The following is a 27,142-nucleotide window of genomic DNA, read 5'->3' on the forward strand; positions in this document are numbered from 1 at the left end:
ACTCTCCATTCCGGCCAGATCATCAAATTTAAGATCGTCGCCACCAGACCCAACAGATGACTCTTCAGGAAACTCATTCTCAATATCATTGCCGCTGCAGCTCAGAAAGCGGCCCAGAGGGGATCTGAACATGAAGATGACAACGAAAGGGAGAATACAGACAACCAATCGAAGAGGCTTCCAAGGTCCCTGAAATCGGTGAATGAGTGGCTCATCTTCAACACGAAAAAGGATTACCGTAATAGAAATATGCAGCAAAAACATAAAACATACAATCCGGAAAAAAATCTGGTACAGCTTGAAATTTGCGCGCTGTTTGCCCGTCAACTCCTTCTGCATTTCCAAAACAGTTGCAAAAACATAGTAGAGACTGCCCATATAAACACAAGCCGTCACGATTCCTGTGCTGATCAGAGGCGAAAACCTCCTCTGCAGCACCTTATCAGCAAGAAACAATGTTCCCACAAAGCACGGCATCATGCATAACGATTGGTAAAGCTTCATATGGTTACTATTTGTATTGGAGGGCGCTATCTAATTTGGTTGTTGGACTTGATATTCCGAGTAAGGGGGGGTTCTCATCGAAAAAGCATGCAGATGTTAATCAAATGTTCATGTCTTGATGTACATTTGCATTGCACACGCAAAAACTAAAAGTACCAAAACGCTGTGAATACCACCCGTGCGAGGTTAACAACATGATTTACTTGTTACTTTATTGCCCTCTTATCCGCCATTGGACACCAGAAATGCAGGTCAAGACGATAACGGAAATAGCCACTGCTCTCTTGCGAGATGTGGACTAATGTCCCCACCGACTCATTTTATTTTCTGCATGCCTGTCGTCTAAGCCGCTTATTATTCAACTGACTTCACACAGAGATCCGGATGTAGCTCACACGATATGTGTATTCAAAGTCAGGCAATTCGATGGGATTTTTATCTTTTTTGACAATACCAAAATGCAGTGGTTTTCAGCAAATTTTAACGGCAAGTGATCCTTTACCCTCTTTCACGCTCTTTTGCATGTAGGAGTCACGTGCAGCTTTGCCGCATCTGCTGTCGCTGCATCGCATAAATAGCTCTTGGTTCTCAATTGTCTTTAGCCTTGGCAAGCATCCTTTCAGATATTGTAGCATCATTCGGAAAACTACACTCAATGCTTGGATTCAAAAGATGTCTGGCACATCTGCTATTCATGTGTACACTCGTTAGTGCATTTCGGCATGGTGCTACCCTCATGCCAAATAAGTCAGTGAAGATATTTCGTGAAGTTTCGAGCTACAACTTTCCTGCGTTTTTCCACTCACAGCATGCCCAACAAGTCATAGAGGTTAAATTTTACAATCTGAAAAAAGAAAAAGAAGACGAAGAACAATATAAGAGCGGAGATTTGCCTCCTTGGGAAATTGATATGTTGATTTTAACCGAAGACGACTTGAAGATCATCAAACTCGACAGAGATGTAAGAAACGACTTTAGGTTACCAAGCGATACCGATGGTATGAGTTGGAATTCTATATATGTTAGCGACATAACTGTCCATCCTGACATTGAGCAATTTAGCCTGGATGAAGTCCTGACCAAAAATCTGAACCAATCGTTGATTTCATCCTTCAAGCTTTCTCCTGAAAACGACATAGTTCAACATCCTTTTGAATCCCCTGGGACTTACTGCATCATTGCATCCTTCAACTTCCCTCACAACGACACAGTGGCAAATGTTGGTATCACGTTTCGAGATCCTCATGGTGAATTGAGCAGAGAGGACTACAAGTACATGCACTTTTATTTTATGCTCAGCATCATCTACTTCGTCAGTTCCCTCTTGTACTGTTACTATGTCTTTTACAAAGTTATAAATCAGAGCGATGAAAATCACACGAGTGCAAACACAAAACACAGTTTCCAAGCGGGGACAATTCAACTTCGGATCCTGATATACATGTTTGGAAACTCCTTATATTACTTTTTGGCTACTAGCCATTTTTACAAATTGAACATGGATGACCCTTACAATCCTGGCTTTATGGGAACTTTTCTAAGATTTGCGAGTCGCATCTTGGCCACCGTTCTCAGTAACTGGGTCTTGTACAATTTGGTGTTGATGTCATTGGGCTTTCTTTTCGCTTCGAGACCAAGTAATCCACAAATTCCAATGTACATGTTTCGCAAATCTTTATCCTCCCTTTTAGCAGCTATTCGGTTGTACCAGATGGAACTTGATGGCTCCAGCTTTACGGATATGTTTTTGAGATTTGGGATTCAGATCCTGGCCGCAGTTTGTTTTTGCTCTGCCTTGAGCAGCCTATTGTCAATGACATCGGGCCATCTTTTGAGTTCACTGAGAACCAATGAACAACTTCTTCTGTCTATAAGGGAGGCGGTAATTGGAAATGTTATGCAGGGCTCAGTTTCCGCGTATATGCTTACATATCACGATGGTTGGGGAGAGATAGGGGATCTTTTTTCCAACGTGAAACTCTTGGTCTTCTTTTTCTATTTTCTCTACTTCTCAGTCAGAACGTATTCTGAATTGCGTTTACACGGAAGGAGTTCAGCTGCCAACAGATTTATGGCAACAGCAGTACTGATTCTCTCTCCAATTGTGTACGATGGATTCATATGCCCCCATTATCCCTCGTTCCTATCAGAGGTCGCTTGGAGTATGAAACGCTTCAGATCAGACAGGCACACTCTTTCTTTCCCCTCCCTATCAGACCTTGTTTTGAGTATCAAAAACTCCAGAAATTTCAGACACAGTATTCACTTATTAGCCACTCTTCTGACAGCAGTTTTGTGGAAGGACACCGTTGTTGATTCAGGAAAGGTTGTGAAGGCCGAATAGTCCAAACATGGGAATTGTAATCATTTATTGACCAATGAAGATAAATGAAGCGTTTCTCCAGAAGTGGTTGAGTCGAAGGAAAAAGCTCAGCTGGATCAGAGCATAGATTTATGGCACATAGTGCATCTGCATTATATCTCTCTGTATATCTTCAATATCTTATTATGAAAGAAAGGGAAGAGTGGCATATTACTATCATTACTTCCATGCATATTTCAAGGTGGCTTTTTCGTGTAAAGATGTATAATAAATGTACTAAGAAGATCTCCGTTCGTTCTCGGATTCGTCGTGTTCAAGTTCACCATAACTAGGAGGAGGCGAAATTTTTTCATCATTCCCGCCATTATGAGGTTGGTTATTTGAATCAAGTTCTCGCTCACCGTCATATGGGTTTTCGGAAGAACCGACCAATCTAGCACTCTCCTCTCCGGCCAGATCATCCAATTCAAAATCGCCGCTATCAACCCCAACAGATGGCTCCTCAGGAAACTCATTCTCAATATCCTTGCCGCTGCAGCTCAGCAGATATAATTCATGGCTGGGTCTGAACATGAAGACGACACCGATGAACACAACAACGAAAATACAAGAGGACAACAAATCGAAGAGGCTGCGAAGATTCCTGAATTCGGTGAATGAGTTGCCGATCTGCAACGCGATTAAGAGAACTGTAGCAAAAATCAGCAGCAACACAGATATACATAGAAACCAGAAAAAATTCTGGTACAACTTTAACTTTGTGCGCTGTTTGCTTTCCGCCAACACCTTCTGGGTATTCGAAAGACTTTTGAAAGCAAAGTGGAGAATGATCATATAAAAACAAGCACACAGGATACCTGTAAACCATAACCCCACCCCAGCGGCTGAATCGTTGTAAGCCCCAAAGGGACCTGATGGTGGCTGGGATACGGTGTTGTAGAATGACAACAGAGTAAACCCTAAGCCAAAAAAGAAGTAACAGAAGCCAACAAAAAAGGACACAACTAGATCATCTTCATGTTTTGGGATGATCTTAGAATACACGAGGTCGTAACCAGCAGTGATGAGAACCAACAGCCAAAGTGCAAGCGGTACCTTGAGCGCACTCAAAAAAGACACGAACAACTTGTACGCCACAACATCACCAGAAACTGGGTGTAATAAGGACATTTTGTCTTCATTAAGGAAAGCATAAAAAAACCATGTTAAGATGCTTTCCACCGTAAAGAACACAAAAAACCCTGCAAGGCATTTCTGTAACTTGAGAAGCTCAGATCTGTGGATGAACATTTGGAACAGGTATACAGACAGACTGACCGCATACAGAACAGCCAGCAGGCCATAAAACTTCAGCTTGGGGATTTCTGCTGCAGGCAAATTTCCATAGGAATTCTGGAAGTTTACCTGAACTATGAATTCGTTCTGCGATTTTCCCAAATCAAGTGGAGAAGAACATGCTACGCAGTAGTAGCCTGTTTTCGAAATATTGTACCGCAAGCCGTTATCACCATAACTGGTAAGAAAGCTGGTCAATATTTCGGCCTTGGGAGTGACGTTTTTGTTGACGATGAACTGATACAGCTCACTAGTGTCACATAACCCTTTGGCAACGAGCTCTTCCGAGCACAAATAGTTGGTCTTTGGGAGTGAAAGATCAGAAACACTCACTCCCAATGCATCCACATCGTTATATTCAAATATGACGATAGAAACGGATTGCACATTGTTATTGCCTAACTTGAAATATTGTAAATCCACTTCGATGTGAGGTTCGATATCGCCATCCCAGTCTCGTTTACTGTACATGCCTGTGCAGAACCGAAGTGACTTGTTCGTCACGAGTACCTTTTCAGCAAGGATAGATGAAGCCAAAGTGCACAGCACCAGGATTAGCAATCGGTGAGGCCTCATATGGCGGATATTAAACGTATTGGGAAGCGTTATAAAATTCGGCTGTCAGACTTGATATTCCGAGTAAGGGGGTACTTAACGAAGAAAGCGATATACATTTGCATTGCACACGCAAAAATCAAAAGTACCAAAAAGAAGCGAAAATCACCCGTGCGAAGGTAACAATATGGTTCACTGGTTAATTTATTGCCTTCATATCCGCCATTGGACACCAGAAACGCAGATCAAGACAGCTTAGGATATAGCTACTGCTTGTGGACTCATTTCGCGAGGGACTCATTTTATTTTCTGCATGCAGAGATGCCTGCCGTCTAAGCCGCTTATTATTACACAAAATACACGACTTTCAGTTGACTTCACTCAGGGATATTCAGGTAGCTCACCCAACATGAGTATACAAGGTGGGGCAACTCAATGGATTTGGTTATTCGACATTGATAAAACCAAGATGCCGCGTCGGCAAACTATCCCTTGCTAACCTTCACGCTCTTTCGCATGCAGGAGTCACGTGCAGCTTACAGCATCAGTCGCAGCATCGCATAAATACCCCTTGTATTTTGTCTTGGCAAGCATCTCTCACTACTGGCGGCATTATATAGGAAATCGCATTTAATGCGTAGATTAACGGGATGTGTGATACACATGCTGCTAATGTGCATACTTGTCAGGGCTACTTTTCGTGGGTTTGCTCTAATGCCAAATAGAACGATGATAAGTTTCGAGATTTCTAGCTTGAACTTTCCTTACCATTTTCTTTCAAAGAAACTTCAGCATGTGGTTGAGCTCGAAGTTGGTAAGGTGGATTACATTGAGGAGGAAGCAGATGGCCATGAGATACCTTGGGACATTGATATCTTGATTCTCTCAGCACAGGATTTTAAGATCGTCAAACTCGACAAAGAGATAGAATTGTTTATTTCGCTGGGATCTGGCGAGAAATCTGCACATTTTTCTCTCACGGACCCTATTACGGCTCCTGATTCCAATACGGAACAATACGATTTGGATGAAATACTTACCAACAACCTGAACCATTCTTTGATTTCATCGTTCACACTTTCTTCCCAAAACGTCATTGGTAAGCATCTGATTGGGCCGCCAGGAAACTATTGCATCGTAGCATCCGTCAATCATCCGAAAGAGGTTGCACATGCAAATGTTCACATCACATTTCGGGATTCTCATGGTGAACTTAGCCAAAAAGAATACAAGCATATGCACAATTGTTTCGCAATTAGCTTCATATACGTCATCAGTTCTTTCTTGTACAGTCATTATGCCATTTCCAAGAAAAGAAATTCCAGCATCGACTCACAGATCACTGGCCATCCAAAACGCACAATAGAAAACCGAGAGATTCAACTCCGGATCCTGGCGCACATGTTTCAAAATTTTTTGTATTACTTTCTATCAGCTGCCATCCTTTACCAGTTGAACATGGATGATCCCAACAATACGAGTATCACTGGAGCTGGTATTTACTTTTTTTTGGAAAAGCTCTATCTGAACGGGTACTTCTACAATATTTTGCTGATGTTTTCGGGTTATTCTTTCACTTCAGCGTCAAAAAAGCAGCGATTTCTTTGGTTTATCAGGTGGGTGACCATCTTTGGTGTTATCACCCACTTATTGATAGCTGTGGACTATGGGTATTTTGATTCTAAGAAGCCGGCCATCAATTTAGTAATGATTTCACTCTCGCTGCTTCAATATCTGGTGTGTTTCATCTTTTGTTCCTGCTTCTCGGTCAAAACATATTTTGGATTGCTTTTACAGGTAAGAACGTCAACTGCAAACAAATTCCTGGCAACGGGATTAACGGTTCCATTGCCATTTGTGCTTCAAATCGCTGGTAATTACCTATATTATTCAGAATTGAGTTTTAATTCTGAACAAGCCAGGTCTTTCAGAGACGTTGTCCATTTAGCATCTACTTTGCTAATAGCTTTTATGTGGAAGGACACTTTTCTTGAATCGGAAAAGGTTTTGAAGACAGAATGAGCCAGCATAGTTGAACATAATGTTTGAGTATTACTTTGATACAATATCTTTGCAGCATCTTATGTGTTTACAGAATATGTTCAACCACATTTGGGCATATTGCACTGAGTGTAGCGCATTGTTTATACTATATTATATCTCTTCATATATCGTCACACGTTTTTAATGGATATCAATAGCTAACATAATCATACCGGTATTCACTGTCCCAGCTCTCTTATCTAGTATAATCCGACGGGGGGCCCCCGTCGGATTGTGAAGGCCGAATGATCCAAACATGGGAAGTGTAATTTTTTATTGCCCGATGAAGATAAATGAAATGTTTCTCCGAAAGTGGTTAGTCGAAGGAAAAGCTCAGCTAGATCAGAGCATAGATTTAGGGAACATGGTACGTCTGCATTACATTTCTCTGTATATCTTTAATATCTCAATACGACAAAAGGGTGGGTTGGCATATAACTGCAATTTCTTGCATGCATGATTAAAACCGGAATTTTCTCGTGTTGAGCTGTGTAATAACTATGCTAAAAAGATCTCCGTCCGAACTCTGATTCGACATGTTTGAGTTCACCATAACTAGGAGGAGGCGAAATTTTTTCATCATTCCCGCCATTATGAGGTTGGTTATTTGAATCAAGTTCTCGCTCACCGTCATATGGGTTTTCGGAAGAACCGACCAATCTAGCACTCTCCTCTCCGGCCAGATCATCCAATTCAAAATCGCCGCTATCAACCCCAACATATGGTTCCTCAAAGAATTCATCTCCAATATCCTTATCGCTGCAGCTCAAAATATATAATTTATGGCTGGGTCTAAACATGAAGGCGACACTGATGAACATAATAAAAAAAAGACAAGAGGACAAGAAATCAAACTGGCTCCTGAGGGTCCTAAATTCGGTAAGTAAGTTGGCGCTCTTCAAAATGAATAAGAGCACTGTAGCAGAAATCAGCAGCAGCACAGATACACATAGAAACCAGAAAAACATCTGGTAAAGCTTCAGTTTCGCGTGCAGTTTGTTTTCCGCCAACACCTTCTGGGTTTTCGAGAGACATTCGAAAGCAAAGTAGTAAGCGGCCATATAATTAAAAGTACACTCGATACCTGTAATCCACAATCCCACCGTGTAGTCTTGGTCGTTGTAAGCACCAAAGGGACCTGAGGGTGGCTGGGATACGGAGAAGAATGACAACAGAGTAAAAACCATGCCAAACCCGAAGCAACAAAAACCATTAAGAAAAAAAGATCCCCAAAACTCTCGGTCATCTTGTATGATCTCAGAATATATAGGGTTGAAATCAAGAGCGATGAGAACCAACAGCCCAAGTGCAAGCGGTACCTTGAGCGCACTCAAAGAAGATACGAACACCTTGTGAAGCATAACACCATCTGTAGATGGGTGCAATACAGACATTTTGTTTTCATTAAGGGAGGCATAAAAAGACCATGTGAAGATGGTTTCGACCGTCAAGAACACAAAAACCCCTGCAAGGCATTTCTGTAACTTGAGAAGCTCAGATCTGTGGATGAACATTTGGAACAGGTATACAGACAGACTGACCGCATACAGAACAGCCAGCAGGCCATAAAACTTCAGCTTGGGGATTTCTGCTGCAGGCAAATTTCCATAGGAATTCTGGAAGTTTACCTGAACTATGAATTTGTTCTGCGATTTTCCCAAATCAAGTGGAGAAGAACATGCTACGCAGTAGTAGCCTGTTTTTGAAATCGGGTAATGCAAGCCATTATCACCATAAATGATAAGCGCGTCGGACAATATCTCGGACTTTGGAGTGACGTTCTTGTTAACAATGAACTGATACAGTTCACTAGTGTCACATAACCCTTTGGCAACGAGCTCTTCCGAGCACACATAGTTCATCTTTGGGAGTGAAAGATCGGAAACACTCACTCCCAATGCATCCACATCGTTATATTCAAATATGACGATAGAAACGGATTGCACGTTGTTATTGCCCAATTTGAAATCTTGTAAATCCACTTCGATGTGAGGTTCGATATCACCATCCCAGTCTTGCTTACTGTACATGCCTGTGCAGAACCGAGGTGACTCGTTTGTCACGAGTACTTTTTCAGCAACGACAGATGACGCCAAAGTGCACAGCACCACAATTAGCAACCGCTGAAGCCTCATATGATGGCTATAATTTGTATTGGGAGGCGCTATCCAATTTGGTTGTTGGACTTGATATTCCGAGTAAGGGGGTACTTAACGAAGAAAGCGATATACATTTGCATTGCACACGCAAAAATCAAAAGTACCAAAAAGAAGCGAAAATCACCCGTGCGAAGGTAACAATATGATTCACTGGTTAATTTATTGCCTTCTTATCGGCCATGGAAGATCGAAGACGCTGCCCAAGACGGTCATGGATACAGCCACTGGTCTCTCGCGAGATGTGGACTAATGTCCCTACGGGCTCAGTTTATTTTCTGCATGCAGAGATGCCTGTCGTCTAAGCCGCTTATTTTTACACAAAAGAAACTACTTTTGCTTGACTTTACACAGAGATCCTCATGCAGCTCACATGACATGATTACTCAAAGTCAGGCAATTCAATAAATATAGTTATTCGAGATTGACGTCATAGAAAAACATGCAGTTTCGACCTCAAGTGGCCCCTTCTCAGTTTTCACGCTCTTCCGCATGGTTGAGTCACGTGCATATTGTGCATCATCTTCGGTCGCAGCGTTGCATAGATAACCCCCTGGTGCACAATAGTGTTGCGTCTTGGCAAGCATCTCTCACTATTGGCGGCATTATTTGAGAAATCGCATTTAATGCGTAGATTCACGGGATGTGTGATACACATGCTGCTAATGTGCATACTCGTCAGTGCTACTCGTCATGGGGTTGCTCTATCGCGAAATAGAACGAAGATGATAAGTTTTGAGATTTCAAGCTTGGACTTTCCTTACCTTTTTCTTTCAAAGCAAGTTCAGCAAGTGGTTGAGCTCAAAGTTGGTAAGGTGGATTACATTGAGGAGGAAGCAGATGGCCATGAGATACCTTGGGACATTGATATCTTGATTCTCTCAGCACAGGATTATAAGATTGTCAAACTCGACAAAGAGATAAAGTTGTTCGTTTCGCTAGCATCTGACGAGAAATTACAACATTTGTCTCTCACTGACCCTATTACGCCTCCTGATTTTGATACCGAACAATACGATTTGGATAAAATACTTTCCAAAAATCTGAATCATTCTTTGATTTCGTCGTTCACACTTTCTCCCAAAAACGTCATTGGTAAGCATCCTCTTGAAACCCCGGGAAACTACTGCATCGTAGCGTTCCTCAATCATCCGAAAGAGAATGCGTTTGTCGAAGTCGAAATCACATTTCGGGAATCTCATGGTGAACTGAGCAGAAAAGATTACAAGTTTATGCACAATTGTCTCGCAATTAGCTTCATATACGTCATCGGTTCTTTCTTGTACAGTCATTATGCCCTTTTCAAGAACAGGGATTCCAGCATCGACTTACAGACTATTGGTCATCCAAAACGCACACTTGCGAATCGAGAAATTCAAGTCCGGATCCTGACGTACATCTTTCAAAACTTTTTGTATTACTTTCTATTAGCTGCCATTCTTTACCAGTTGAACATGGATGATCCCAACAATACGAGTATCACTGGACTTGGTTTTCACCTTCTTTTGAAAGGTCTCTACTATAACGGGTACTTCTACAATGTTTTGCTGATGTTTTCGGGTTATTGTTTCACTTCAACTTCAAAAAAGCAGCGATTTCTTTGGTTTATCAGGTGGGTGACCATCTTTAGTATTATCACACACTTATTGATAGCTGTGGACTATGGGTATCTTGATTATGAGAAGCCGGCCATCATATTAGTAATGTTTTCACTCTCGCTGCTCCAATATCTGGTGTGTTTCATCTTTTGTTCCTACTTCTCGGTCAAAACATATTTTGGATTGCTTTTACAGGAAAGAACGTCAACTGCAAACAAATTCCTGGCAACGGGATTAATGGTTCCATTGCCATTTGTGCTTCAAATCGCTGGTAATTACCTATATTATTCAGAATTGAGTTTTAATCCTGAACAAGCCAGGTCTTTCAAAGACGTTGTCCATTTAGCATCTACTTTGCTAATAGCTTTTATGTGGAAGGACACTTTTCTTGAATCGGAAAAGGTTTTGAAGACAGAATGAGCCAGCATAGTTGAACATAATGTTTGAGTATTACTTTGATACAATATCTTTGCAGCATCTTATGTGTTTACAGAATATGTTCAACCACATTTGGGCATATTGCACTGAGTGTAGCGCATTGTGTATACTATAATAAATTCCTTCATACATCGTCACACGATTTTGGTAAATATCAATAGCTAACTAATTATCATACCGGTATCTACTCTCCTAGCTCTCTTATCTAGTATGGAATTACCCCGGCAAACCTCAAGATTGTATCATTCATTTCTGGCTTTCTCAACGGTTCTGCACGGTTTCTTGGATCAGGAGTTCCATCCGCAAATCTTGGGATCTGTCTCCGAGGTCTGAGATTATCATGTGCCCAATGCGAAGTCCCCATCCATTGGCTGAAAAACTCAGATTTCAACTTTAGAGTATCTACAGTAGCAAAATTGACTGGTGTATACGACGCATACACAACACTTCTGATGACATCACTCTCAGAGTTTGGTTCCGCTCCCCAATGGATCGTTCTTGAGTCCCAAAGAATCAAATCGCCAGGTTCTACCTCAAGCTTTACCATCTCGCATCCATGTTTCAAGAACCAATTATACTCTTCTGGGGTAAAACGGTAGACGTCCGCCTCGGACCAGGTTTCCCGCTTCACCTCTTCATTAAAAAATTTTGCTATCAGATTATGAGAACCTTTAAGTACAACCAAACTTCCATCCTCAGGCCCAGATCTTGATAACGAAACTATTCCCTGAGCACATTGCAATCCTTCCTTCAAAGGCGATTGGTCAACGTGAGGCCACGCAGGACTAGCGCCAACGCGGTCAGGACGGTTGGGAAAACTCACGTTAAAGCCATCAAAAGATACTAGCAAATCCTCGGTATCCCAGAGCTTTGAGAACGGTCCGATTACACCTGGCTCAGTCCTCAGATCCCACAAAAAATCCTCGTGGCTGCATCCATAATTGTAATAGATGTTGTGGTCAGTGTGAACCGGCAGGTTTTGTTCGACCCAGGTAGATCTATCGTTGATATCGAAATTGGAATTGTGTGATTTCAAATATTCGAACATTCTCTTTCTGTAACTTTCGGCTTTCTCGGCTGAAATAACAGATTTCACCACGACATATCCGTCTCCGATGAAATCATCTCTCCAATCTTCATGCTTGATACCATAGATCTTATCTTGGGCTCGCTTGAATACCTCAGGCGCAACTCTGCCTGTGTTAACATGGTCGGTGGCGGTGGTCTTGAGAATATGAGCATTGGTTGTGGTCGTTGTAGACATGATTTGTCACTGCTTGTTACCACAGAAAAGAATATCGTCAGCTAAATTTTGGCGTCTCTCAATGTAATGTGCTTGAACACCCACATATGCGCGGGACGAAAGAGGCATCGGAATATCCGAAAGGCTCGATACATGCAATCCGTATCCCGATAAGGCAGAAATGGATTCTATGCAGGAGACAACGAAAAAAAATCGGGTGATCAACATCAAAACAAGAGTACTTTTGGGGAAATAAGGAAAGAAAAATATTGATACGATTGAAGGGGTAACAAATAAGGATAAAACTGGCAGGCATTTTTAGATCCGAAAATTCAGTGAGGCTGGTGCGTTGGGATCGGCAGGGACATTGGCCTGAAAGAACAGAAGGACATTATCCAAATCTTTTCCAAAAGAGTCAGCACTATCAGCGCCAATGTCTGATGTCAACCAGGGTAGGTATTTGTTCTTATCTCTGGGATAGTGGTGTGTTAGCCAAATGTAATTACCCGAAGCACTAGCTGCCTACACCAGAAATTACATACACTAATATCTTTAAAGAACAGAACTAAATCAAAAAAATCAAAGTAAAAAGGAATCAGTTATCAAAGGCGCTTTATCCGAAATTAAGCCTTCTCTTCATTCGACATTTCTACTTGAACCATGCTAGCAGTGTCGGGAGATACATCACCTTCCGCCTCCACTCCAAGTGCCTTGACCCAATGTTCTGGAATGATGACATTCTCCTCCTTGCCATAGTTTGTTTCTGTTACATACTTGACGGCACAATAGAGCAATGGAATCAAGGAGAAGATAGAGACTGAACAGTGAATGATGTACTGTTTGCGAATGCTGATAGTGTTGGCAGCAGCCATACCAAATGCAATAGCTGCACCACAAGCAGACATCGAACGAATGAACCCCGCGTAGTATGAAGTAATAGTGGGGTCATTTGAGTATGTCCCAACAAGCCATCCCAGGTAAACCGGATATATGATAGTCGAGCAACTAAGCAAAATGTAACAGATCATGAACCCGCCGAATGAGCTGCTTGTGAAGTCGTAAGCCGGAACAGACTCAGGCTGAGTAGATGGGAGCGTATGGTAAAGCCATATGCCTTCGCCCATGTAACCTCCAATGACAAAACATGCAACAATTGCAAACCCTATCTTTGCACGGGTAGGTCTAGTCACGTATTTCAGATCCAACACCTGAGAAAGAGCAGATGCGAACACCATGTTCAAGGCTGCCACAATAACGGAGACGACTGAACGGGATCTGAGGTTGAGGAAGTAACTCGAAATGGTTGGTTGCAGCACCAATGGGAACTCGGCAACAATCAGAGGCATAAGCGTAAACAAGGTCTGAGGTTTTTTTGTAAGAAGCAAAGTGCCTTTGATACTTTCCATAGTACCTTGAACCTTGAACTTTGCTAAACGCTCACCGCTGCTTCTGATGATGTCCTTAGGATTCTTCAAGAGAAAAGCAACAGCTACTCCAAGCATATCAAGTACAAAAAATACTGCAAAGATTGCAGTAGGTACACCACCAGCTTTGGACTTGTGGTAGTTGATCCCAAGCACGATACAGGATGAAATGAAGTTTCCAAAAGCAATCATGGTCTTCTGTATACCATAGTAAAGACCCTTGCGATGCTCCTCAGCATAGAACAGAAATACGTAGCATGAAGCAGACCATAGTTGACCAGCACAGAGCCCAAGAACTACTCCACCCACAATTGGGTAAGCCATCACAGACTTCTTGTAGTAGTACCATAGAGAGCTGACGTAAAAAGGGTAGCCAAAAGCACCAAAGGCAAGCTGGTATTTTGGACCTATGAGATTGGTAACGGTTCCTCCAAAATAACCCGTAACAGTGAATGTGGCGTACAGTGCGGAAGAAGTGATATGATTCATATCGTTCGAGGTGGGTTTACCACCCGCCGCTCCTAAGGCAGTGATAGTGGAATAGACACCGACAGTCAAAAACAAAACCAGAGCGGCCACTCCATTGGCGAAAAAGGAGCCATGGGGGCTCAGGAACTTGAGATTTGCCATTTGCTGTATAAAGAAATAGGCGAAAGGTTAGTTAGAAACTGGTGAAAACCTACAAATGTCTTGGACAGACATATAATTTATATAGCCTGAGGTTATCGGTATGGCCAAATCGGACGTGCCCTTATTTCCTATCTGGGAGGTCTTATCGATCGGAAATGCCGATGGGGAAGGCCTCTGGGCCCTTGGAGCCCATGGGGCGATGCGATGGTCCAGAAACTACTGAATGGGTGGCCGCTCTCTGGCAGAGCGCGTAGGAAACTAGAAAATATATAAGCCGCGTGTATTCTGATCACCCGTTACTGTGCAATTTGATAGTAAAATTGACCTGTACCGATTTTTCACGCGTACTTCGTCGTCCGGGTAGTTCGTATACCATTGTACCCAGAAGCGTTAATCCCAAGTGGCCGGTCTCTATCCTTATAATCCGACGGGGCAGCCTACAGTACAAGACCGTCCCTAATACAACACCTATCTGTCATTATGTCAATTCTATTGTTCTTTGAGTCCAAGACCATATTATTGTACTCACGCGCATCTCACCACTCTCTGTCACGCCAGTTTGCCAATCGGTTCACGCACAGTGTTCCAAAAGCAGCTCAAAATCTTGAAAAATCACATCGGGATCACGAGATCAATTGAGTCTTACACGCTGGAGCATTCGAAACCCCACATTGAACAGTCTTTGTGGACTCATTCACTTCGTCAAGTTTGCTCAGTACCAGACAAGACAAAACTTATTTTTTTTCGAATAATAGTTTCAGGTACTCGCTTGGGTCATCATGTTTGACTTGCTAGAGTTTGAGCTATTGGAGCCCTTTGAAACCATTAATCTGTGCAATGGTTACGATCCCATTGACCCTCTAAACACCTCGATCTGTTACAATCCATTTTCGTGTATTTCAGTGTTGAGAAACGATAATTTCCACAGATTTGCCACTGGAATTGACCGTGAGAAGATGAAGATGAAGGAGGATTTTCCTCACTCCGAAGGTTTGCAGCGAAAACGCAACCTTCCCACAGAGGAAGAACAGGTTCTTCGCGAAGACCTGAGAGCGGATTTCGAACAGAGATATTTCACAGAAACCGGTATAGAAGACTTGAGGCCTTACAAGAAATCGACTCTTCCGGGTAACTCGAATTACAAGAAGCCACGGCCCAAGCGGGGTGAATTGATACTGCACGATAACATGCAAAATACGGAGTTTGGTCTTATCAACGATATCAGAGTTGTCATTCCCTCGCCTGAGGTTCTGGAAGCTTTGTTAGATTGTTTCTTCACGGATTTGTTTCCGTATATGCCGTATCTTATTGAATCAGACTTTAGAAAGAAGGTTGCTAGACTAATGCTGCAGAAGAACTTCACGATTACAAATCGTATGGATCTAGCAACAGTCGGAACTTTGTTCATTCTCATAAAGCTGACATTTACGTCCATACAGTTGCATACCCACCCGACTGATAAGGAAAGGTTTATTCTGGAAAATCCCTCAAAAAAGGACTTAGAAATGATAGCCTATCAGTGCTACTATCAGCTGAGGCTCGCGAGAAGGCCTGCGCTGGAGCTTCTTCAGCTGTTGGTTTATATAAACATTTACAAGAAACTTTCGCCTGTTCTCGGTATTACGACGGTGAGCTATGATCATCAGGCCGAAATTGCCGAAATTGTGTTTCTTGCAAAGCTGCTCGGCCTTCATAGAGATGGAAGTTTCCTCGAGAGTTTGGGACTAAACGAAGAGAACCTAGATGGGAGAAGAAGAATATGGATTTATATACTAACCTTGGACTTGGACCAAGCTGCTGAATGTGGTTGCTCTTTGATTGTCCGCGAGGATGAATATGATACCAAATTGCCCACACTCAATCCTAGCCACTCCATCCAATACGAACTGGACCATATGCTGCGAATATCAATTGGAAATATCTTGAGGAAGGTTTTCAACTTCATGGAGCCAAATGTCAATCTTCTTGATATCATCTTCATGCTCGACAAACTTGATGCAGATCTGGGGGAGTTCAGCATCGATCATCTAGTTTGTCATCCTGATGATTCGCTTGACTTGAGAAACGGCAAGCTGGAGTCATTGCGGAGATTCATTATGACCAAGAATTTCCTTGGAGCTCTGTACTTTCACCTGACACTGCACTTTGAATCCAAAGGGAGTTTTTTACTATTCGAAAAATATGCCATGAAAACCTTACAGGCCGCAGTCTCTGCATTCAAGCTTTTGGAACAACTTTCGTCCCTCAACAGCATACTACAATTGAAGAATGCAGAGTTCATTATCGCCCCTCAGATCGTAAACTTTGCAACAAAAGCAAGCATTTTGATAGCATCATTTTTGCTGCGGAGTATACATAGAGAAAACGAATCCCTGGACGAAGACCACAAAGAGGAAGCCAAAATTATCACGAAAAGACTGCTTGGTATTGTCAAAGGTGGAGTAAAATGGTCGAAACAATACCTGATCAAACGTCCATACTACTTATGTTGGAACCATTCGGAGGTGACGAAATTCTACCTCAAAATCTTCCAATTCTTGATGATGAATTACAGTGAAGTATATGGACCCGGAATCAAGATATACGACAATTCCGGGAGTGAAATTAGTACGCCGCTCATCAATGGATTTTGCCATTTGTCAAACGAGAGGCTAAGGATGATTTCGTCGTTGCTGAGTGATATAAAAGGGTGAGATAGATGGATGGACATAAAAGGCTTGAATAAAAAGCCCGCAGCAAAAGTGGGTGATTATTCCTATTATCCGATAGGATCTTTTTGAGGATCCTCAAAGTACACGAGATACGCAATGAGACTGATATGAGTCTTGGTAAATGAAAACTTGAAAATATACTATTTTAAAAGCACACCTTCCTCGCGGAGAAACTTGATTTTTTCAAGGTCGACAGCAGGTCCTTTGAATGTCTTATTCAAGCCGCAAAACCACCCTACCATAAGAATGACTATCACTCCGACAGCCGTAACAGAAACCCAGTTCATGTTCTGGAGAGTGATGTCCTTGTAAGAGGGATAGCAGAACAAGACTCCAAATAAGGCTGTGAGAACCACCGAAGTGGCGTTCACAAAGTATCCGAAATAAAATCCGAGATCCAGGTATCTTTCAGGAAGAATACTTCTTCCTCTGACGAGCAAAATCGCCTGTGGAAAGCAGTACGAGATCATCAGGAAAAGACACAGGGAGTTCACGGCTGCAGAGAAGGCGACAGAGGAGCCCAACTGAGCAAGACCGTATAGAACAACGAAGGCACCTTCTAGAAACATTGCGTTGATTGGAACTCTCCAAGTTGAGTTTACCCTTCCAAAGAAATGCGGGAAAGGCATTCCTCCGTCTCTTGCTAGAGCAGCAGTAGACCTTGAAAATGCCTGGAGGGAACCTATGAGTCCCCCAAACATGGAGATCATGTTCATGAACGCGATGAAAATGGTTAGAGAGGCATTTCCAGTGGCAGTATAGTAAACTTCAGTAATTGGGAAGCTCGAGTTCATGACCGAAGCAAGATCTTTGGTGACATATGCGAACGCTATGCAGAAAGGCCATGCAGTGATGAAGCCCATGAACGACGGAACAATCATTGCAATTGGAACTTTCTTAGCGGGCTGGTCAATCTCATCTGTCAAGTGAGATGCTCCATCTGCACCCAAAAGACTGAAACAAGCATTTCCAATAGCCAGTAAGAAGGCCAAACCATCCGAACTCCAACCAGTGGAGTTGACATAGTCGGTCCAAACAAAGTCATTGGATCTGAAACCAGCTTTGTGGCAGATCAGGATGGCCAGGAACGAGACAAGTAAGCCTATGATTGAGCAGGCCATGATCACGTTGTTCACATGAGACAGCCACTTGGATGCGAAGACGTTTACCGCGGTTGCCATGAAGTAGTACAGCACATAAAGAAGATAAAGTTGCCATTGAGTAGCAGCAAAATCAGGATTTCCCACCGAAGCCATATTGAACGTATAACCTGCGCAGATCTGCGACAAAGAGCATCCAGCAAACCAGGAAGCCACGGTCATCATCCATCCACACAGATAGGATAGGAACACCTTGCAATTGTCTGGGGAAACCATATAAGTCCAATGGTACTGACCCCCTGAAGATGGATAAGCCGATGCTAGCTCTGCCATCCCCACAGCAACCAGACCTAAATACAAACAAGCAATAGGAAGGGTCCACACCACTGCCGGTGCACCTCCATAAAGGTAGGTGGCTCCCACCGACGAACCATATCCAGCCCATGTACATGCAATTCCAAACCCTAAACTGATCAACGAAAGCGTGCTGAACTGCACTCTAAGCTTATCAGTCTCACCATGAGCCTCTGGGGAGCTGATGGACCCGACCTCTGCATCAACGCTTACTTCAAATTTGGTTTTCTCAATGGACATTTGTCGTGATCTTATCCTTGAGTGGCTGCTACAGTGAATCAACCTCGCGGAAGAGATTTCTGCGGCTTAAGTACTCAAATTGAATCATCAAAACCCTGGGAAAATCTTAATCAAGGATTGCTTATATCTATAGCTGCTTGAACTTCATACTAGTTGCATATCAATTCCTGATCTGGCAGGCACTAGCGCAGTGTATGCGCAATTTCCCGATGGGGAAAAACGTTATCTTATTTTCTGTGCCGCTGCTGATAAGACATTATGGTTTTGTGCCACGACTGATGCCTAAAGTTCAAAGGGAACTGAGAACGACGTAGTTCTGAATTGGTGATTGGTTGATAGTTGTTTAATAAGAATTGATCTCTTGAAGCCAGAAACGATTGTTATAGCGGCCAATGATGCTGATGCAGTTCATTCGCGGAATAGTGACAGGCATCAGGCGCAATCCTTGAAGATACTCTCTCAGGGGGTATCTGGGGTATACGAAACATCTCAGGGAAGCGTATAGTTTGTACAGTTTTTACAGACTATCTACAGTTTGGTGTAAAGCGTGTGTAATTGGCATAAGCCGGGCCGGGACTCATGGGCACTGTAAATCCCCTTCTCGCTAAACCAAACACCAGCTAAAGGACGATGCAGCTACAGCAAATCCCTAATCTCTTATCAATCGCGACAAATTTAAATGGCCATTAGGATTTTAGTAGCAAGGATAGATCCAGATTCTAACCAATGCTGGCTCAAAATTGGTCTGCCAGCGTGACTAGTAAATTCAAATGCCCCATCCGGGAGTGATGTCAACGGCTTGATGGATTGCCCGATGAGGAAATTCCTTATCTTTTTCTCCAGGGAGCATCGCTGATAAGCATGGTTCAGTCAATGATTCGGCACCACCATTGATGCAGCTAAAGATCAGACGAAATCGATAAGAGACTGATTGGTTGAAACACATTTGAGGCAGATTTTTTTCAATCGGATTAGTACTGAACACGGACAATCTCAGAGTACATGCAGCGCTTTTCCAGAAGGTCAAAAAATGAATCGTGCGCCGCACTTTATTGGAGGGGGTAACATTGAGGTCCCTGTCTTATCCCAACGTTCCATAGGTTAAAAACTGTACACATACTGAATTGGGGAAGGGTCTACATAAAAAATCACTACGGAAAATCTACCGTATGGTATAGACCTGCAAAGTCATCTTCCGTTTCATCGCAGCGCATTGGACACATAGCTAAGCTCGCTCATCATAACAATCAAAAGTAAGGCGTTCTTTTCAATCGCGTCGGAACGCCTAGTACTTCCTCTAATCGGCGATTTTTTTACCCTCCGAATCTAACCGGGCGCTGGCAGAAACAAAGTGCATTGTTGGCAATTGTAGACTAAAATAAAAGGAGTCGGTAAGGATGCAATGCAATGCAAATGATTAGTTGAAATGCATCAATAGCCATATACATTCTTCTGGGCTGTTAATCAGTTCCCGCAATTCCTCCAGGTGCTTGACTCTGATCAATGGGTGATCCCGATTCTCGGTAGATCAGACATCGATTAAAAAGTCGCAAAAGCACTTGGTAACAAGAAATTCAAATACCACGGCAGACCGGCTCGACTGATCTTCAATGCCTGCCAATGGCACCAACTTGAAGTGTCTGCAAACTTTCAAGGCTTATCCAGTGAACCTGTCACTGGGGGTAGTAATGATGATTTGACAGTGCACTCTCGTGTGTATTTAGCCAAAACGGGCAAGAGTCTGATATCGCATTAATGATCATTCTGGTCACTGGCCCGAGACCTCTGGATTGCAAAGTTAATGCGGAGACTCTTGTCATCGTCATCAGGAATATCAGCGCTGAGCCTACCCCAGTGGTTAGAGATTTCCGTAAAAATATCAAGATCTTCTGGAACAGGATCGTCATGGTGCTCTATGTTCATCTCCCTGATAAAGTTCATGGTTTGGTCTTTGACAAAACCATTCATCCACACTGAAGGATCACCGTCTTTCCGAGCAGCCACCCCAGTAACGGCATAGTATTTTCTGATGGCTCTCAGCCACAACGCAGCCAATGGCCAGAACTGCTCAAATTTAACCATAGATACAACATCGCGCATGAGAAGTTTTTTTTCTTTGTCATGATCTCCGTCACATACAGGCCATGTGAAATGCGAATACATGGAATGAATTGTGTCTGCCGTCTGCAAGCAGATGCCGAGGAAAGGGAGACAGTAGGGTTGATCGTCATTAACCACAAGATACTGAAATAGAGCAGATATATTGTGGGCAGACTCAAGAGCTGCAACAGATGAATATTTCCAGAACTCTCTCGCCTTCAGCGGAACATCATCAGAGGTATCTAGGACAACCAACTCAGGGCCATCCACTGGTCCATTAGCAGGATCAAACCCAGGCGGAGGAAGGAAAGGATAGTACTCACGATGCAAATAACACTTTGCCTGGAAATAAAACATCATGGTAACCACCCACAGTCGACTTTCTGACAGCTGGGCTTGCGAGAACAAATTTTCCTTGGTAAACTTGTAGTGGAAGGGCAGGTTATTGTGCCATTCCTCCAAATCTGAATCCATTGCAGAAACAGGCATAGAAGGATCCCATGGAACGACTCTGTCCAACATGCGACCCCCAAGACCCTGCCAAGCTAATATTCTTCCGAATATCTCAATGACCAGCATGAGTTGTCCCAGTAGCGATCCGGCAGACTTGGTCTTGAAGGAGAAGTTTCGACTGATATGGTTCCCCGTGGGATATAGGAATTCCGTTTCAGAACACGGAAAGTTTGTATGAATAGACTCGACAGGAATCGAAACCGGCCGGTCTCTGCCGTTACTGAGTATTCTGTCCAGGAGAAAACAACACCAGAATGTCCTTCTCTTCGTTTCCAGGTCTATAGAATGGTCATCAATGACACTATTGCTTTGTCTGGAGTTGAGAACACCCCATCCCAACCCACTAACCACCTGCTCATCGCCGTCAATACTCTGAAGTCGCAAAATCTGAGCCATTCGGATAGCAGTTCCCAGATGTAGCCAACTGCTGTATTCTCTTCCATGTCCCATCAGATGGAAGCAGAATATCAGCCTAGCCTGAATATTTGAAAGCGTGGGAGTGTTTGAAAACAGGAGAATCTTTTCGGTAATCTGAGCATAATATTCGCTCGCTTCAATGTTCCCCTCGTGCTTCGAAAACAAAGTAGGCATGAATCTGGCCACGACCGTCACTATAGCCATCGAAACGGGTTGCTCAATCTTGCCGTTTTCCAGGTCCTTATAAAATTCGTGGCGTCTAAAGAAGAAAAAAGGAATTTTCCCATACAAATCAAAAAATACCCGAACAGCTTGTAAGATGGTGGCTTTATCCTTGAGGATGTCTGGAAAGACCAGCGGCGTTCCATCAACCCCATCCACCGTATCCGAATTTTTCATAGCACTATCTTCACCAGATCTCAGAACCACCTGAACGGCATTTGCTTCGTATACACAGTCAATTTTTCTCAAAGAGCATAACTGACAAGCAGGCCAGCTTCCTGAGCACTTCGTCTTACGTTTCCTTTTTTGGTTATTTGTCGTCCCAATATCTTCCTAAACCAAAACTGTCTACCTACCTGCAAAATTCGCACGCCAAAGCCGACCTTCGCTGTCTCCTCGTCGTCATCTCTCGCACAGTCATGAGGGGGTTTGTGGGAAATGAAGTGGTGAAGTGGTACATGCGTGATAACAAGACAAGGTAGTGTCTGGGAACCAAATACTTTGATTTGAGATGCGGACGACCCAGGGACCCATGCCTGCAGGCCATACGCATATACGCATATACCTACAGATCCAGCTAAACAAAAGGGGGAGTCGAATACTTTCTCATATGGGCTTTCGTGCGTTCGAGCTTTGATTGGCTAGGAGTCTCTTATTGTTTTTATTTTATTCACAGCAGGTAAGGGTTTTGGAAATCTTTTGCAAAAGTGTAGATGTCAGTGTAGCGAAGAAAAACCGCGAGCCTTCTCTAAACAGGCAGTTCTATCTAATTTCTTAAGGGTGCACACGCTTATAATCACCTTTTTAGTTCATGCAAAGGCCTTCTTCAACCTATCTATGGTGATCCGGTTATACTCCTTTCCAGTCTCTAGAAAATCATCTATGTCCATGAAAGAGTGGATGGCACCAGCCATTCGGATGACCTCGCAGTCCACACCATTTTCGAGCAGCTTTTTTCCATAGAGTTCTGCCTCGTCTCGCAGAATGTCATATTCTGCTGTAAAAATGATGGCAGAAGCAAGGGCCTTGAAATTTGTTGACTGAACCACATTGAGTTCGGGATTGGAGTCATACTTTGCGGGTCTTGGGTTTCCCAAAGAGTATTGATATAACCATGACATGAACTGGAACGACAAGTCTGGACTGTTGTAGTTCTCCTTCCAACTAGGATAGGGGCAGTCCTCTGCTACGGCAGTCCAATCATGTGTGACTGCAGTGGCATCACAGACAGGAACGCACAGGATCTGGTAGCAGATTTTAATTCCAGCATCTCTGGCTCTGTGGGCAAGAGCTGCAGCTAGATTGCCACCAGAAGAACTTCCAACAATGGCAACTTTGGATTTGTCTATTCCATATTTTTCAGCATTACCAACAATGTGTTGCAAAGCTTCCCAGGAGTCGTTTAGTGGAACAGGATATGGAAACTCGGGCGCTAGTCTGTAATCAACATTAAACACGACCGCGCCTGTTTCGCGGCAAACACGCTTGCAGTAATTATCATCACTATCAATATCTCCAAATACCAAGCCGCCTCCATGGAAATCGACAAGAGCTGGTCTGGGTGTCTCGTCTTCCAAGGCATCTCTCGGACGGTAATACCTAACCAAGATCTCACCACCCTCAACAGGAATCTTCAAGTCCTCCGTGTATCCATCAAACTTAACGATCTCTTTGCCATACATAATTGCATGCTTCAGTGGGTCTTTGCGGTGGATCTCTATTGGAACCTCATAATATGCCAGCCGTCCCACGTGGTACTTGTCGTACAGCTCCACATATTCGGGTTCAATTGCAATCCGAAACTTCTCGTCCATTTGATTAATGGGAGGAGGAATATTCAATGCTGAAACCATGTTTTATGACGGAGATTCTTGACGACTTTAACATCTTGGGATTTGTTCTACCCTCTAAAGGGCGTAGATTCGTGACATTTATAATCCGACAACCAGTAGGTAGGTATCAGATAAAGAGTAGGTTGGAAATTCGATAAAGAGGATGTGGGGCAAGGCGAAGCGAGGGCTAGGGCTCATAACGCCAGAGATAAGGGCAAAACGGGCCAACTGGGAACTCTCCTTGTACTACGCTTTGTTCCTCACATTATTTCCAGGCACTACATTGAGTTTTGTCAAATATATATAGGGATTGCTTAGTAAGATTCCAAATTGCACTTTCTAAGCTTCATGCAAAAGCCTTCTTCAAACCTGCGATGGTAATCCTATTGTACGTCTTACCACTTTCAAGAAAATCATCCATTAACATGAATGGATGAACAGTTCCAGGCATTCTGACCACTTCGCACTCAACTCCATTGTCTTGGAGCAGTTTACCATATTGCTCACCTTCGTCGCGCAGAACATCAAACTCGGCAGTTACGATGATGGCAGGAGCAAGGTCTTTGAAGTTGGTAGATTGAATGACATTAACCTCAGGATCATTGTCATACTTAGCAGGTCTTGGAGATCCCAGGAAGTGCAGGTAGAACCATGACATTCTGTCAAAGTGCAGCGAGGGGTTGTCGTAGTTTTCAGTCCAACTAGGATATGGACAACCTGGAGCTACCTTACTCCCGTCTGGAGTAACAGCAGTGGCATCACAGCACGGAACTCCCAAGACTTGGTAGCAGATTTTGATTCCAACATCTCTGGCCTTGTGCGCAATGACAGCTGACAAATGGCCTCCAGCAGAACAACCACCCACAGCCACTCTGGACTTGTCAACCTTGAACTTGTCGGCACGGTCAATGATATAGTTGAAGGCATCCCAGCAATCAGTTAACGGAGTTGGGAACGGAAACTCTGGAGCTAGTCTGTAGTCCACGTTAAACGCAATTGCACCTGTTTCGTTGCAAACACGTTTACAGTAATCATCGTCGGTTCCGAGGCCTCCAAATACCCATCCTCCACCATGGAAGTCGATGAAGGTTGGTCTAGGTTTGGGGTCATCTAGAGCCTCCTTTGGAACATAGTATCTAACGATAATTTCTCCTCCTTCCACAGGGACCTTGAGGTCTTCGGTTTTTCCGTCAAAAGCAACGGTTTCTCTTCCATACGCAATGGTGTACTTCATAGGATCCTTTCTGTATTCTTCAATTGGAACCTGGTGAGTAGCTAGCCTGCCCACATTGTACTTGTTGTAGAGCTCAACGAATTTGGGTTCCATACCAGCCTCCACATATTTGGGGTTGATCTGGTTGATTGGTGGTGGTACAATAATAGGGGAAACCATGGCTTTTTTGGATGCGAATACTCAGCTTGAATAAAACTCTTCAGAGAAAACGGCTCTGCAAAATTATCGCACTCATATGTATGATCACAGGATGGTAGCTTATCGCAAAATCCCGGGCACGACCCCTATACGGTGGGGGATACGGGATCTCCGAAATTGCAGATAGGGGCTACTGGCTCCGAAGCTCGGAGCTCATGACTCTTCAACAACACCTTGAGCTTTCAGGAATAAGTGCATGATTGGACGAAAATAATGTCAAAATCAGTATCTGAATAATGTTCAGTTATCTGACCTATCCCAAATATCCAGGGGAGAGAGTTACCAAAAAGGGTGGTGAGGCTTGAAAATGCCGCCATCGGCTTTTCCGATGGGATAAGTAGGATTGCGTTACCAGCACAAAGCTCCCTCTTTAAAAGTCTTTGGCGTACTTCTCGTCATCTTTAGCCTCTCATGAGTTCTCTTCCAACTCTGTAGGATGTCACCCGTTCAAGAAGCTACTGTGAACGTCAGTTCAGCGCTTGCTGCGGCCACGGAGCGTTATATTGAGGCTAACAAGAAATCCCAGAGATCTCATCTTGAAGCTGCGGAGAACTTACCAGGTGGTAATACTCGTTCTGTGTTATATAATGAACCATTCCCGCTGTTTTTAGCCAAGGGGTTCGGATCGCAGGTTGAAGATCTGGATGGTCATGTCTACACAGATATGGTGGGCGAAATGACTGCTGGGCTGTATGGTCACTCCCATCCGGTTATCAGGAAAGCCATAATAGATACATTCGACCAATCAGGAATTTCCCTCGGAGGAAACAACAAGTACGAGAATGAACTGGCCCTCGAGATCAAAAAAAGATTTCCAGCTGTCCAGAAAATTCGTTTTTGCAACTCGGGGTCTGAGGCCAACATCAACTTGATGGTAGTGGCCAAGGCTTTCACTGGTAAGAACAAGCTGGTTGTTTTCTATGGCGGTTACCACGGAGGACAAATGTCGTTTGGTCACGGAAATCCCTCGACAAATATTGAGCACGAAAATTTTCTTCTTGCCGAATATAATGACATTGCCAGTTTCAACTCAGTTATTGATTCATCCGATGATATCGCTGCAGTACTCGTTGAAGGAATGCAAGGAGCAGGAGGCGCAATTTCGGCAAACCCGGAGTTTTTGAAAAATATTGAGACCAAATGCAAAGAGAAGAATATTCTTTTTATCCTCGATGAGGTCATGACTTCTAGGCTTTCGTCTGGTGGTCTCCAGAAGGTCTATTCCCTGAAACCAGATCTGGTGAGTTTAGGAAAGTACCTTGGAGGTGGACTGACTTTCGGAGCATTTGGCGGAAGATCAGACATTCTGCGGTTGTTTGATCCTTCTACGGGTCATGCTATTCCTCATTCTGGTACTTTTAACAACAATACGCTTGCTCTTGCAGCCGGGTGTGCTGGGCTGAAAAAGGTACTCACTCTGGATGCGGCTGATAAGCTGAATGAAAGAGGAACCCAGCTGAGAAAGTCACTGCAAAAGGCATGCGAGGGAACCAAGATGACTGTGACTGGATACGGATCAGTTATGAACTTCCACTTTACCACTGACGGCAAATTCAATTCAGCCAGAGATTCAGACAATGACATTACCGAGTTGTATCACCTGCTGTGGTTCAGTATGCTTCAGGAGGGTTACTGGATTGCCCTCAGGGGTATGGTTTCTTTGATGGTGGTACTAACCGAGAAAGAAATAATCGGTTTTGAAGATGCCGTCAAGTCCTGGATCGTCAAAAATAGAGACCTCTTGGTGCTGGACTAACCTGCATGCATATAGTCTGCAGTAGAGACAGTCGTAAACCCGGAGTTTTTCATTATTCCAAAAAAATCGACACTGAGAAATTCTGATTCCGGTCTTGTTCGCAATAGAGAGAGAAGGTACTAGACCTGAGATCCCTTAATTCTTTACAAGATTTATTCTTCTAGCACCTCTAATTAGATCTCTAGCATCATTATGCACCTGTACCTCTTTTGACCG

The 27,142-nt window shown here is 43.4% G+C and overlaps 14 protein-coding genes across 14 annotated transcripts; 5 read left to right on the plus strand and 9 right to left on the minus strand.

Moving 5' to 3' along the window:
- Positions 1 to 1,159: 1,159 nt before the first annotated feature.
- KUCA_T00004015001 (uncharacterized protein) lies at positions 1,160 to 2,848 on the plus strand (the record flags this gene model as incomplete). Its single annotated transcript, XM_022600707.1, has 1 exon — positions 1,160 to 2,848. The coding sequence occupies one exon, from the start codon at positions 1,160 to 1,162 to the stop codon at positions 2,846 to 2,848; it is 1,689 nt and encodes a 562-aa protein (XP_022460026.1).
- Positions 2,849 to 3,103: 255 nt separating this feature from the next.
- On the minus strand, positions 3,104 to 4,738 carry KUCA_T00004016001 (uncharacterized protein; the record flags this gene model as incomplete). Its single annotated transcript, XM_022600709.1, has 1 exon — positions 3,104 to 4,738. The coding sequence occupies one exon, from the start codon at positions 4,736 to 4,738 to the stop codon at positions 3,104 to 3,106; it is 1,635 nt and encodes a 544-aa protein (XP_022460027.1).
- A 612-nt stretch (positions 4,739 to 5,350) lies between these two features.
- KUCA_T00004017001 (uncharacterized protein) lies at positions 5,351 to 6,739 on the plus strand (the record flags this gene model as incomplete). Its single annotated transcript, XM_022600710.1, has 1 exon — positions 5,351 to 6,739. The coding sequence occupies one exon, from the start codon at positions 5,351 to 5,353 to the stop codon at positions 6,737 to 6,739; it is 1,389 nt and encodes a 462-aa protein (XP_022460028.1).
- A 524-nt stretch (positions 6,740 to 7,263) lies between these two features.
- On the minus strand, positions 7,264 to 8,895 carry KUCA_T00004018001 (uncharacterized protein; the record flags this gene model as incomplete). Its single annotated transcript, XM_022600711.1, has 1 exon — positions 7,264 to 8,895. The coding sequence occupies one exon, from the start codon at positions 8,893 to 8,895 to the stop codon at positions 7,264 to 7,266; it is 1,632 nt and encodes a 543-aa protein (XP_022460029.1).
- Positions 8,896 to 9,542: 647 nt separating this feature from the next.
- On the plus strand, positions 9,543 to 10,934 carry KUCA_T00004019001 (uncharacterized protein; the record flags this gene model as incomplete). The annotated part of the gene is made up of 1 exon (XM_022600712.1): positions 9,543 to 10,934. One exon carries the CDS (start codon positions 9,543 to 9,545, stop codon positions 10,932 to 10,934), a length of 1,392 nt encoding a protein of 463 aa, XP_022460030.1.
- Positions 10,935 to 11,157: 223 nt separating this feature from the next.
- On the minus strand, positions 11,158 to 12,216 carry KUCA_T00004020001 (uncharacterized protein; the record flags this gene model as incomplete). Its single annotated transcript, XM_022600713.1, has 1 exon — positions 11,158 to 12,216. One exon carries the CDS (start codon positions 12,214 to 12,216, stop codon positions 11,158 to 11,160), a length of 1,059 nt encoding a protein of 352 aa, XP_022460031.1.
- Positions 12,217 to 12,818: 602 nt separating this feature from the next.
- KUCA_T00004021001 (uncharacterized protein) lies at positions 12,819 to 14,249 on the minus strand (the record flags this gene model as incomplete). The annotated part of the gene is made up of 1 exon (XM_022600714.1): positions 12,819 to 14,249. One exon carries the CDS (start codon positions 14,247 to 14,249, stop codon positions 12,819 to 12,821), a length of 1,431 nt encoding a protein of 476 aa, XP_022460032.1.
- A 289-nt stretch (positions 14,250 to 14,538) lies between these two features.
- KUCA_T00004022001 (uncharacterized protein) lies at positions 14,539 to 14,784 on the minus strand (the record flags this gene model as incomplete). Its single annotated transcript, XM_022600715.1, has 2 exons — positions 14,539 to 14,721; positions 14,779 to 14,784. The coding sequence occupies 2 exons, from the start codon at positions 14,782 to 14,784 to the stop codon at positions 14,539 to 14,541; spliced, it is 189 nt and encodes a 62-aa protein (XP_022460033.1).
- Positions 14,785 to 15,028: 244 nt separating this feature from the next.
- KUCA_T00004023001 (uncharacterized protein) lies at positions 15,029 to 16,942 on the plus strand (the record flags this gene model as incomplete). The annotated part of the gene is made up of 1 exon (XM_022600716.1): positions 15,029 to 16,942. One exon carries the CDS (start codon positions 15,029 to 15,031, stop codon positions 16,940 to 16,942), a length of 1,914 nt encoding a protein of 637 aa, XP_022460034.1.
- Positions 16,943 to 17,100: 158 nt separating this feature from the next.
- Positions 17,101 to 18,654, minus strand: KUCA_T00004024001 (uncharacterized protein; the record flags this gene model as incomplete). Its single annotated transcript, XM_022600717.1, has 1 exon — positions 17,101 to 18,654. One exon carries the CDS (start codon positions 18,652 to 18,654, stop codon positions 17,101 to 17,103), a length of 1,554 nt encoding a protein of 517 aa, XP_022460035.1.
- A 1,752-nt stretch (positions 18,655 to 20,406) lies between these two features.
- Positions 20,407 to 22,083, minus strand: KUCA_T00004025001 (uncharacterized protein; the record flags this gene model as incomplete). Its single annotated transcript, XM_022600718.1, has 1 exon — positions 20,407 to 22,083. The coding sequence occupies one exon, from the start codon at positions 22,081 to 22,083 to the stop codon at positions 20,407 to 20,409; it is 1,677 nt and encodes a 558-aa protein (XP_022460036.1).
- A 632-nt stretch (positions 22,084 to 22,715) lies between these two features.
- KUCA_T00004026001 (uncharacterized protein) lies at positions 22,716 to 23,759 on the minus strand (the record flags this gene model as incomplete). The annotated part of the gene is made up of 1 exon (XM_022600720.1): positions 22,716 to 23,759. One exon carries the CDS (start codon positions 23,757 to 23,759, stop codon positions 22,716 to 22,718), a length of 1,044 nt encoding a protein of 347 aa, XP_022460037.1.
- A 325-nt stretch (positions 23,760 to 24,084) lies between these two features.
- KUCA_T00004027001 (uncharacterized protein) lies at positions 24,085 to 25,131 on the minus strand (the record flags this gene model as incomplete). The annotated part of the gene is made up of 1 exon (XM_022600721.1): positions 24,085 to 25,131. One exon carries the CDS (start codon positions 25,129 to 25,131, stop codon positions 24,085 to 24,087), a length of 1,047 nt encoding a protein of 348 aa, XP_022460038.1.
- A 475-nt stretch (positions 25,132 to 25,606) lies between these two features.
- Positions 25,607 to 26,926, plus strand: KUCA_T00004028001 (uncharacterized protein; the record flags this gene model as incomplete). Its single annotated transcript, XM_022600722.1, has 1 exon — positions 25,607 to 26,926. The coding sequence occupies one exon, from the start codon at positions 25,607 to 25,609 to the stop codon at positions 26,924 to 26,926; it is 1,320 nt and encodes a 439-aa protein (XP_022460039.1).
- Positions 26,927 to 27,142: the final 216 nt, after the last annotated feature.

This window comes from Kuraishia capsulata, genomic scaffold, assembly GCF_000576695.1.
Source record: "Kuraishia capsulata CBS 1993 genomic scaffold, Kuraishia_capsulata_scaffold_5, whole genome shotgun sequence".
NCBI lineage: Eukaryota > Fungi > Ascomycota > Pichiomycetes > Pichiales > Pichiaceae > Kuraishia > Kuraishia capsulata.